Here is a 12,766-nt window from a genome sequence, read left to right as displayed (position 1 = left end):
AGAAGGGTAGAGTTCCAAAACACAAAGCTAAACGCCTTCCCTCCCACCCGTGCCACTGCACACCGGGGGCATTTCCCGCAATCGAGAGGGGATTACCGCGGATTGTGCGCGGTGAAACCTTACCTTATTGAGTCTTCTTTGTAGTTATCACTGCGACAGGATGCGCTCCGCCGATCGACGGAGCCGCCACCACCGCCGCTGCCGCCTCCGATACCGTCGCCGCCGCCACCGCCGCCGCCTCCGAAGCCGCTGGCGCCGGCACTTCCGATTCCGCTGCTGCTGCCCGTTTTGTCATCCGACGAGTGTCGATGGCTACTGCTACCGTGCTCGGAGATGTCGTCAAAAGCGGGAGGAGGAGTGGAAGAACAGGAAGGAGATGTGCCTAGCCAGATACGAGATACGAAGCGTCTAAGTTGGTTTTTTGTTTGTTTCTTTTTTGTTTGTATTCGAGTTAAAGTAGAGTTTAACGAAAAAGCTTAACTGGATCGTATATACACTTGTGTGGTGGACCGTTTTTACACATCCAAACGAACCGAACCGAATGGGGAAATAAATAAATTAACCAACAGAAAGGGGTCCATGTATAGTAGCGTGACTTTATATCTCAAAGCGGATAGTAAACTGATACATCGTTTTTTTATTATGTACATAACACACTCAGAGACAAAACCAAACCAATTGAAAAGAAGATTGCTAGCGCCTTCATTAAACTTATGTACAGCTGAAAGTGTCTCATGGCATTAGGTGTAAAATATATAGAGCAAAACAAAACAGTCGGACTTACTTAACTGAAACAAAAAAGGACCTAATAGAAGGCAACTCATATAAAACAAGTTAACGATAATACACTGAGATAAAGGAGGGCTCACTAAACCACCAGTTACCAACTAAAAAGGACCACATAGAGAGAGCGAGAGAGAGAGCAAAAAAGTGGAAATAAAATGGAGGTTACGGAACGGAAACTTAAGGATCTACTGCTAATCGAAGGCATACGAGCTACACACATCACGGCAACGAACGATACGACCACGTGTCATACGCGTCATAAACGACAACCTGATTGATTTGATACCAGCGAACGAAAAACCAAAATCACAACCAAGCTCAGAAGCAAAGAAGATTAAATGGAAAGCTTGACCATGCTTGGTCCAAGACAACAGAGCAATAGATAGATAGATAGAGAGATAGAGAGGAAGAGAGCGCACACACAAATGTTTTGGGGGGAAATTGGAGGATCATTGTCTGAAATGACAGTTGAAACAGATGAGCAACAAACGCTACAGAGAACAGAAGAAATGGATTCCAGAGCGGGGGGGTGGAGGGGCCGATAGGATCCCTACGCTCCAGCGCTTTAGACGAACTCTCCCTCCAGGCTGAACTGTTCCAGGTAGCTTTCGAGGTTGTGATTTTCGTCCAGCGGTAGCCCGATCTGCCGTATGATGGAAGCTTTCTCCTCCTGCCCCATGTACCGAACGTCATCCGGTACTAGCGCCGCTGGACCAAAGTCCACCCCACCCGTAACCATGCCGTTTGCCATCGAGCTGCGATGCATTTTCGGTTTCAGACGGGAAAGGAAGCTTTCATTGCGGCAAGGGGCAAGATGGGCCACCGGTCCCGGCTGGAATTGTGCACGTTCCGTCTTGACCGATACGGCGACTTCACGGCGCATCGATCGTCTGGAGGGTATTCGGTTGAGCCGCTCTTCGTTCTGCCGTATCTCGGCTTCGATTTCCTGAATTTTGCGCTGGATCTCGTCCGGATCTATGCGTGACGGCGCGGGCGGCTGACGCTTGCCTTGCGTGACCGAGCGCGTCAGTTTTCCTTTTGTTGTCGTCGTTTGTGTCATTGTATGTCGTTCAGTGGGCGCTCTTTCGACTCCCTGTGCAATCGCACCATTAGGAAGAGGAGTGGGCCGTACGATCATGGACGCTCGTGGTTTACGCTCCATTGTTGAATTCGGTGAGGTGTTGAACATTTCTCGCCGTGCTTTGACTACGTTTTTCAAGTTCGCCAAAACAAGCTGATCGTTCTCGTGCGCGGTAAGATCAACGTCCTGCTCCAACCGTTGCGCCATGGGGATGAACATCTCGCGATCGTCACCACCAAACGTCACACAGAGACGATTATTGTTATTTTCATCCTCAACGAGCGTCTCTTTGATGACCGGTATCGTCAACGGGAGCGTTCGGGTGGACCGCTGTACCGCCGTGGGTGGAACCTGCAGTTCCTTCGATGTACCGTGACTAGGCACCCTGGAGTACATCGATTCCGACCGAGCCACCGTCGCCGTACCGGCCGTTCGTTCAAAATTCCGAATCATTTGCTGCACCGAGGACCCGCTGCCGTTGCGGCTCGACAGCCGCTCGAACGCTTTCGTCGCTTCCTTCACGTTCGATGTTGACCCCGGTCCGGTCAATGGCTTTCGTTTGACGGCAATCACTTTGGGTATCGATACAGCGGCAGCAGTAGCAGCAGGACGACTGTCGTCGTCCTCCGACAGTATGTCACCATTTTCCGACACCCGGAAGTCGTTGCTGCTCAGCCAGCTGAGCACTTTGTTGGGGGAGGGTAGCAGCTGCAGCTCGGCCGCTTCATTCTCTTGCAGTGGATCGAGCCCGACCCCAGAACGACTATCCTTGGTTGGTGGTGGTGGGGGAGCGCTGGTGGCATTGGTGCTTCGGCCACCCTGCCCGCCGATGCCGCCATTGCCACGTGGAGACGAGCGGTGCCTCTTACCTGCGCACGGGGATTATTGATGGTTCGATTGGTACGATCTCAGAAGAACAAAGGCGCCGAGAGCGCGCACAGACAAAAAGCGCTCACGGAATTAGATGGAGAAGACCAACGAGAAGGTGCCGAATCAGTTTTGGTAACTCAAATTCAAAAAAGGGTTCTATTTCCCACATGGGAAAGAGGGGATAATTTTATCAAAGCCATTATTTGCGTTGCTTCTCGTTTGCCGTTCCCTCTAGGTGAGTAGTATTAACACTTTCTTCTTTATTATTACTGAAGCTTTACTGCTATATAGCTCGTTACTTTCCTACTTCAAAACCAAGCAAACGAGAAGACCAAGAAAACTCAGAAATGCACTACCCTTTCTTTGTGAAGAACTATTTTTTTATCAGGCTTGAAACAAATGAGTCAAAATGAATGATAACAATCAAAGTAAAACATCTAAGAAATTGATTTCGCATTATGCTTGAGGATAAGTGGCGCTAGAGTAAGAACTGGACAAACAGAAGGAAAATAAGACTTTACAGGGGGTCCATCTTCACTACTCATCTCAAGAAGGTGGCATACTTTCTCGTTTTTTTTTGCATAGAATAGTGTGCAAAATGTTATAGGAAAGGGTGACAGCCACGTTTTGAGATAACGGATGAACGAACCCACCTTTTGTGTTACGATCTACTGCAATAGATAATTGAATTTGCATGCAAAAATTAAAACCGATGTTCAAACCGGAAACGATCGTTGACAACTTTAATCACAATTTTACGAAATTAATAAAATACAGACGATGTGACAAAAAAAAACGATAGAAAAATATTTACCGAATACTACAATACGACTAGAGGAGAAAGAAGGGAGCAATTTTTTTTTCAAACCACAAATATCTACGATAACAAAATGACAACAAAAACGGATTTGGAGGAGAAAAAACAAACAAACAAACAAAAAAGGGCACAACAACAACACACTAATCGAACAGAAACACGCACACACCTGCGCTGGATCGTCCCCGGTGGCCACTGGACTGGCTGGGTAGCGAACCGGAAGCACCACCGCCGGGTCGGCCCGACCCTGCACCGCTCGCCTTGTTGAACTTGGGCGAGCCGCGCGGTGGAACCGGCGGTGGGACGCTTTGCTTTACGACCGTCGTTTTCTTTTTCAGCGGTGGCATGTTGGTCGGCGTTGCGGAGGCACTACCGGCCCCACCAACACCGCCGCCACCGGCAGCCCTAGTGCCAAGACCACCCGATTTACCACCATTGCCACCGGCCGCGGCACTACCACTGCTGCTGGAGGTGGTCGTGATCGTGGCCGCCGTATGCACGCTGGAGGAAGTATCTACATCTGACGCGTGGAAGTGTGACGCGAAAATACGCCCAGAAAAATCCCATACACAAACACGCACGCACACACACAGACAACAACGTTGCGGTTGGTTTTGTACAGTGATCGGGGTTAGGTAGTTTTGGTTAGTTGATTAATCCAAAGAAGCCGTCGCAGCGAATGGAGAAAGTGTAGACAGAGGAAGAAGAAGAAGAAGAAGAAGAAGAAAAATACAAATATCGTGTTAGCACAGTGGTTAGCTTAAGAGTATGGGTTATCACAAATGTTTTGTAAATTTCACAATTATTCATTAACGCGTGTTACTAGAGCACTAACGAGAGAGAGAGAGAGAGACAGAGAGGGAAATAAAGAATTGTCATATTGAATGAACAAAAAAACGCAAAAGCGCTCATTTTTCCTTTCCTTTCCTTTCGATAGCGGTACTACACCGATTGGCCGGCACAGCCTGAATTACCTGATTTAGGAGTCCCCGTTGTCTGCTGATTGAAATGCGTCTGGGTCGGGTTGAACTGCTGATTTTGGTGGTGATGCTGATGGGAACTGCCAGCTACAGCTGCACACACACACACACACGTCGGTGGTCCGGGAGAAGATTAAAAAGGAAAGCAAATTAATAACATTGCAATAAACAACGGCGTCGTAATTGCTACAGGTGTTGCACTACAAAAGGCTAAAATGCTTTGCCTTCTACATTTGCTTTAGCCGGTGAAAAATGGTTATTGTTGGAAGGATCCACTCCGCATTGGAGTGGTCCCAACCGAACAGAACCGAGCGTGTAAGGGTAAAGAAAGGTAATGATAGTAAACATCAGAAAGTAGAAGGATACAACATAAGGAAAAGGGACAGAACTGACGAGAAGGGACAGTAGAAGAAAAGTAGTATAAACCGTGACATCACATATCGATACACTGAGAAATTAGGTAAGGAGTAGAAGTAGTAGTAGTAGTAGTAGTAGTAGTAGACGTTAAACGACTGACAGCACAACATTTAAGTATTACCGGAGCTACACATTAGTGTGCCCTTGGTATTAGAGAAAAAGCTTGGAATACAGAGATTCAGGACGGGGGGAAATACAAATGAATATCAAGAGAAAGGGAGAGAGAGAGAGAGAGAGAGAGAGTATGAAAAGATAGAGAGTACTGAACATTTATATCACGATTAAACTGAATTGGTGGTGAATGGCGCGAATGAAGATTAGAAATAAAAAAAATGAAAGACACGGTGAAACACGAGTAGCGTATTGGAAAAAGAGTAAGAAAAATTCCGGCACATTTCGCGCTCATGCACGGTGTAAGTTCGTAAACCAATAAAACAAAATTAACCATTAAACGGATGCTAATCGCTTTCACTATGCGATAGACAGGGAGAGAGAGAAAGAGAGAGAGAGAGGACGCAGGCGCTAAGGAGGATAAGGCGTTTAGTTTAAATTTTATGCCAACGAACGTTTATTAATGCGTTATTTAAATAACCAGCAATGACATTATGCGAAGGCGTTAAGATGATGGGGAAGTTGGTAGGGAACAACACAAATTTTGTCAGTAAAAATAGCCATGATGAGTAGAAGGCATTCCAGAATGGATAAGAGGCAAATAGTGACACACACGCACGTACACAAAGTATAAATGGTAATGAACGATGTTCAACATAGCCCCCGCTCATGTTGCAGAAGGGGACACACAGAAACACAAACACACACGTGAAGTACACACACGAATGAGTTTCATTACTTGTTCTGCAACAAGACACATTACAGGAAGGATACACACACTCAGGGTGGCACTCGAGTACAACATAATGGAATAGCAAAGTTAGCGATCGACAACACGAAGGTGTTGGAACGATCAACGACTACAGTAGAAAAAGGTAGATTAAATGAGATTTTAACAAACAGAAGAAAGAAAAAAAAACAAAACCAGATTTTGATAAATAAAAAACTGAGCTCAATTTTGCAGCTCGGTGGCGGAGAGAAGAGATACCAGCTTAACATAACACAAACCATCGTAACCCCGGTGTTACCCAGTGTAGGCCACAACCCGCTCTAAGATTAGAAAACTTAAAAGTAAATTCAAACAAAGATGGTAAACACTTACGTTGACTATCTGTTTCTTCATTTTTTGCTCTCTGTGCTGCTTTCGATAAGCTTTTTCTCTTGGATGGTGAATGTTTTAGCGCTTTATATGTGGAGTTTGTTTTTTTTTTCAAGGGATTCATTGTTTTTGCCATTTTGGGTTTCAGACCAAACATAGAAAACCGATAGAAAAAAAAAAATGGGAAGCGCAACATACAAGAGTCGAACGTTGATTTGGATTGGAGAAGTAGAAGATGGCGTAAAGGTAGTGGTGGTGATGGTGGTCGAAGGGTTGGTTGGTTGGTTGGTTGGTAGTGGCCACGATCGCGTATGGATCGCAGGAAGGTAGTTGGCAGTTGGTGGTGGTGATGGTGGTGGCGGTAGTAGTAGTAGTAGTAGTAGTTGAGGTTGAGAAGAGCACACACACAAACACGGATTCGATTCGAGATTGGAGAGGTAAAGAAAACCAAAAAGAAAAAAATAGAAAGAAAAAGAGAAAAAAACAATACGATCAAGAAATTGTTGAATATGTAAGTATATGGCGTAATGCTAAGATTTGTTCAGAAAACACACTTTTCCGCCTCTTCTCGCTGGCGTGAGTGAAGTGGGAACAAAATGGTTTACACGGGTAAGGGAGAGCCTTAACGCTAGAGCAACTAACGTGGGTTTAGCAGCGTATTTATAGTTTTGTCAAAAGCAACACAAACGGATTTCACTCCTGAGCTATCGATTAATAAGTTCAATCCAACACATGTTTAGTACAATTTAAAAAAAAAACGTTTAAACTGTTTTTTTGTAGTGTGACGGAAACGCACTCAGAGAGGTACAAAAAAAAAAATACAGTACAAAATGAAGAAAAATCCAGAACAGAAAAGCTAAAGCTCTAGAGGTTCTTTTAGATTGAAAATGATGCAAATCTTGATGATAGTTTTACATGGATTAGAGGAAAATGTTCTACAATCATCTTCACTCAATGCCTGATTGATAGCATTTTGGGACTTGTTAATGTGATTGCAACACATGATAAAGGATCCTAGTTGAGGATTATTCTATGTTAGAAACAAAATCTAATAGATGATAATGCTGCAGCTAAACATGTCTATTCAAGCAGATAAAATGTACAACAAATATGTGAGATAAAATGAAATAGATAGAAGATGAGCTATTTTGTTTGTTAAAAATAGGAGTGGAAATGATGGTTAGCGAAAAGCAAAGCACAAGCTTTTAACTTTATTTTACTTAGGCTCTTGTTAAAACGCATTAAGCGAAGGACCAGCAGTAAGGACTGACAGTTTGCGTTAGGAAGCTCGGTGCGATAAAAGGAAACATAGTTCATTCTGCAGTAAAAAAAAACAACAGAAAGAACACAAGAAAAATATAAAAAATATGACCATTTTGTGAGGAGCATCCCAATTGATTCGAGTAAGCGAACATATAATTGGTACCCGCAAATTGGTTAACATACTGAAAACCACGTGTAAATGTTTCTGTAGCGAAACAAACTGAAACATAATCAAAAACCAATGAAAAGCTGTACCACACATTAACAAAAAGCTACCGAAATGAGTGAAAACATACAATTGCTCATTGCAAAACATAGAAAGGGTGCAAATTATCTTTTAAATACACACAAGCACACAAACAAACACACACACACTTACAACTGAAGCCGGAAAATAAAAACAAAACGAAAAGAGAGCAATCGCGCACAAAATAAACACACACCGAATATTACATACGAAGAAAATGGCATAGAAACAAACTATTACAGTAACATTGAATAAGTTTAACGCAACACGTGTACTATTGCATTCCCATTCGCATACAATCCTGTTAGATAGAAATACTACCAGAATACACATTCACTGAATAGAAGAGAGAATTTATTAGAAAGTATCATTTGCGGTGACAGAAGAAGATAAATAAGTAGAAAAAAAAAATTGAAAACTCGTTTAGCAAGTAATAGAGCAAAGAGCGTAGTAATTTTGCGTAATTCTAGAGAAAAAACAAAAAAGATAGCCAGTTAGCTAAAAGATTAGCAAACAACAAGATTAGCTTCACTACGTAAAGCATAAGAGAGCATTGCCACAGGAACAATGTAGCTCGGGGTTGAATGGAAAGAGTGGAAATATATCAGAGCACAAAAAGAAAAACAATCACAAACAAACACGTAACAAACAACAGGAGAATGATGTTAGATTACCTATGTAGCTGGTGACCAACGTGCGAAATTTTCTATGATTGCCCTTGATCTCGGGCAGATCCACTGGTGTGTGTATGTATATAGTTTGCGTTAATTGTATTTGAATGTTGATTTGGTGGCAAGAAATTATTGTTTAAATAGTTTTTGTTGTTGTCGTTGTTGTAGTTGGTACATTTCATAGTTTGACACACAAACAAATCGTTATCGGGCAATTTAGCAATTATCGCGGGTTTGGTGTGATGTTAACACGCCCGCCCCGCGCCGGTAGGCAGTTGATTTTGGAACGAGATTTTGTGTCAGTATTTTCGGATTGTGGTATTGCGTTGAGATAGTTTAGAGCGCGTTGAGAGAGAAATTTCATATTTGCAATACCCATTATATGTAAGAAAAGAGAGGAAAAGAGATAAGAGAACAAGAGAAGCAAGAGAAGAAATATAGATCAGAGATTTGGTATACATTGTCGGTGACGCGAAACGTAGGCAATATAGGCGATACAACGCAATGGATCTTGTATTCCCTGTCATTTGTGTACGAGTGAATGATTCCTTACTGATGTGTTGTACTGTGTGTGTTTTTTTAGTTTAGTTAGTAATGATGCTGTACCATTTGCACACAGTAAAGGATGGCAACATATAGTAACACATCTGCATGAGTAGACCACAACCAACAACCCTAAACAGAGAGCTATTTATAAGAGGGGAAAAACGGCACGATATTGCTACCTTCCCAAGATTGATGCTGTGCAAATTTAGGACAGACAGAATAATCTTCTAAATATTACATGAATTAAATCCGGATACATGGCACGTGGACACGCAAAGGACACGCTAAACATTGAACCAGGGAGGTAAAGAAGGAGCGTTAGCATTATACAAGCTTTCATTTCTCGGCTAATGATTTCACGCTGTCTGTCAACGGTCGATCAGCAGAACTTGTTCGCCAATAGAAGTAAATATTTTACATTCCTTACTGCACAGCCGCTACGGATAGGAGAGTATGGGGTTTCAAATGTTTAACATTAGAAAGACACTCACAAGAAAAAGAAAACTATTAGATTGCCAAATGCGCAATGAAGTTTTGGTTGCTGCTTTGTGTTTTTTTAAAGAAGAAAGGTATAGAGTTTAGTAGAGTAAAATAGGTTTTAGTCCCTGGTCGGAAAAAAATATGCTACAACGTTAACGAGTCATATTAGCGTATTATCAGGCGCATGTGGAATGGTTGTGAATTTGTTGTCCTTATTTTTTGTGTACTTTGGGTAGGGAGTGTTGGACAATTGAAAAAGAGAGCACAAATATAATCCCTGATTTTGTTGCTGTTGTTAAGTATTGCCTTACAATGAACTTGATTGTTTTAGCACCCTAAGAGAAACGTGTGTACAACATTCGTATTGCCTGGTTTTCGATAACTGGAGCTGCGGTAAAGCTGTGTGGATGTTACTTACGCGAGGGAATTTTCTTAAACACGGTTTTGGCCATAAACTCCTGAAAGCGCTGTGCATAGAAGGAAGGCCGATGCACCGACACGGTATCCTAAAATATGCAAAGGAAAACAAAACAAAAAAAAAACCACAACACATTGAGTGAAAATCGACAACTGAGGGTCCACTCGTACGATCGACTCAATACTTACACCATCGTGGATAATACTTTTCCACGTGTGCTCTAGCTTTTTCCTTAACCTATACGACTGCAAAATATCGATGATACCGATGAACAGCAGTAGCCGTTCGCCCTTTTCACTGCGCGCAGGAATTCCACCGGGACTGTTGTGTTTTGTGAAGCAAGAGGGAAGAGAAGGAAAACGGTTTAAAGAGTTAATGAAATGATTTTCCCACTGACTGAAAAGATGTTGCTTTAAATACTCACGGGACATCGTCCTCTTCATCGATCGGTTCACTTTCAGCCTGAATACTTTCCATTGCTGTCGAATGCGCAACAAGCCTTTGCCGGTTGATAGACCTAGGAGCGGGGACACACACACAAGGGATGATGAGAGTGTGCAATATTGTATTAGAATTTGGTAAAACAGGAACATGTTTATAACGTATCAAACCTATCGAGTCACACTTCTGCGTAATATACGCGCTGAAATACAATAATGAATAAACTAGCAACTCGCCTCTACACTTCCGGCTGTTTGATACAGCTTTGAAACTTGGTTTAAAATACAGCACACGCTCAGGCGCAATGCAGTTTGTCGTGTAAAATAATGCACCGTGTGTTTGGTACAGGAAGCAGAGCTCATCATAGTTTGCAACTATTGGCAATAATTTCACCGAAGCATTTTATCATTACGCACTCGTGGGACAGTACAAATTAGAAACATTCAAACCCCATCCGAAAATGGTACAACAGTATGGTAGCAACATCAGTCCATGTCCATCATTTTGCATGTTACTCAATTCAAATGATACGATTACAATCAGTTTGGATGGGTGTAATAAGGCTACAAATTGTTAACACTCCAACAACACATCTAGACGGGTCATCATACCTAATCAGCATCTTTCCGTAGGTTGTGTGCCTGTGGGTACCGTAGGTATAAAATAAATATCCATTATACCGTGTCGGGAGGAAGATGGAAATTGGGAGAAGAATGAGAACGAACAAGGTGCAACCGGTCAGTATGTTTCGTACGTTAATTGCTATGCCTCTGGTATATAGACTCTAACCGACCATCGTGATCACACACGACCCCTCCTCCTTTGATTCGTGCTACATCTAACAGTAAAAAGTTTGAATTGAAAACAGCTAGTGGAACAATCGCGCTATGGAAAGGAGGGTAAAACTAAAACTGAATCGGCAAAAAAAAACAACGAGACAAAGTTTATCTTCACTTTACAATGTAATTTACTGCCGTGTGTAGGTCATACAAAAATAAATCACATCACCAATCCCATAAAAATGAATAGACATGAACTAAAAAAGAAAAGTAAAAGGAAACCAAAGACAGAAGAACAAATGCAGGATTGGAAGGACACGAGTGCTTGCGTTCGTAAATAAATGATAGAATTATACATTACAGCGATGGCGGTGGTCATTATACGGAACGAGGGGGGGGGGGGGGGACAGACACACCCGGGAAAACGAAACAAAAGCCAAACAGCCGACGGAAAATGGAAATGGCACGGAATGTGGCGAGGAAGGGTTTAGATGCGTATGCAAATACATCCTGGGAACTCAAGACATCAAGTGCAGGTGGTGGTTGGTGGGTTGTGGTTTGGTATGGGTTATTTGTAAGTGTAGTATGCAACTGAGTGTTTTGCAAAATATTCAGCTGGATTTTCCGATCGATTACACTTGCATTTTGATTAAGTCCGTTTCCGACACAGCCCTTGAATACTAAGGTCAAGGCTTTCCACTGTAACATCGTCTCTCTCCATTGATTCCCATTACCACAAATTACATCGTTGTCGCTTTTAACAAGGGCAAAACTGTTTCTTATTTTATGCATGTAAATTTCTATTTCTTTAGGAACTCCCCCCTAATGCTCCTTTGCTAATTTTGCTCCACCAACGTTACGGATCTATTTTCAGGGAAGTAATGGTTAGTGGCTGAGGCATACATCGAACCATTCAAAACCACGAATCATTGCTTGATCCAGTGACTATTGTAACGCATCGAATGGGGGTTTTGAGGTTAAATGTTATCCTAGGTTTAAAAACAAACCCCGAAGATAGTGTTGTTCGGTGTTACTGTTTTGTGTTCCATTTTTGGAAGTGTAGGTGCAAAACGATTTACTATTCTAAACATGTACCATTAATTAAAATTGCCTATGCTTATAATATACATATTTTACAACTGTTCACAGTACTGTGTCTGTACATGAGTAAGAAGTGAAAATATGTTCTCTAACTGTGGACAATTTGAGTTATGCGAAGCTTTAACACACAATATGCAGCAATTAATGACAGATCAAAATGTGGCAATAAATGAAAACATAATAAATCGATTAAAACAAGTCTCACAGTACTTAGCGCAGAACTATTGGCGAATCAGTTCAGTTCCGAAACAGAATCGTTTCAATCGAAACGATTCATGCGAGCGATTCTTTTTGCCACTGTAATTGTAACACATAAAGCAACGTGTTATGTAGATGCTGCTTGCAAACAAGTATTTTAACAAAATAAATAAATTTAATTACAGATTTTGAATCGAAATGACGTGAACAAAAAAGCGTATCAATTCTATCTGTGCAGCTGCTATTAAAAGTGATAAAGCTATTAAACATCATCACCAGGAAACTTTCATGAAGCGAATGCAGCTTATGGGATTACCAAAAAAAAACTATTTAAACAGCAATGCAAAAACAAATTGATACAAAATAATAGCAACATTAGCTGGGCACAACAGCGGCAACAGCAACAGCAAAACCATAACACAAAGAGCAAACGCGTGACTCTTGCAATCAATCGTTACACA

General features: G+C 42.1%; 1 protein-coding gene across 16 annotated transcripts in view; it reads right to left on the bottom strand.

Moving 5' to 3' along the window:
• LOC120959578 (phosphatidylinositol 4-phosphate 5-kinase type-1 gamma) overlaps positions 1-12,766 on the bottom strand; it is a 47,084-nt gene that overhangs the window by 8,208 nt on the left and 26,110 nt on the right. For 11 of the 16 annotated variants that reach the window (XM_049610452.1, XM_049610465.1, XM_049610464.1 and 8 more), the window contains 9 exons: positions 10,839-10,868; positions 10,211-10,303; positions 9,975-10,107; positions 9,787-9,874; positions 8,346-8,408; positions 6,165-6,245; positions 4,529-4,627; positions 3,724-4,074; positions 124-382 (listed from right to left, as the gene is read on the bottom strand). In XM_049610452.1, the coding sequence (XP_049466409.1) occupies positions 124-382; positions 3,724-4,074; positions 4,529-4,627; positions 6,165-6,245; positions 8,346-8,408; positions 9,787-9,874; positions 9,975-10,107; positions 10,211-10,303; positions 10,839-10,868 (1,197 nt within the window). The remainder of the gene's footprint in view (positions 1-123; positions 383-3,723; positions 4,075-4,528; positions 4,628-6,164; positions 6,246-8,345; positions 8,409-9,786; positions 9,875-9,974; positions 10,108-10,210; positions 10,304-10,838; positions 10,869-12,766) is intronic. The other 5 variants (XM_049610461.1, XM_049610460.1, XM_040383062.2 and 2 more) reach the window with 5 other exon arrangements.

This window comes from Anopheles coluzzii, chromosome 3 (assembly GCF_943734685.1).
Source record: "Anopheles coluzzii chromosome 3, AcolN3, whole genome shotgun sequence".
Taxonomy (NCBI): Eukaryota; Metazoa; Arthropoda; class Insecta; order Diptera; family Culicidae; genus Anopheles; species Anopheles coluzzii.
This window is presented reverse-complemented; position numbering and strand designations above follow the sequence as displayed.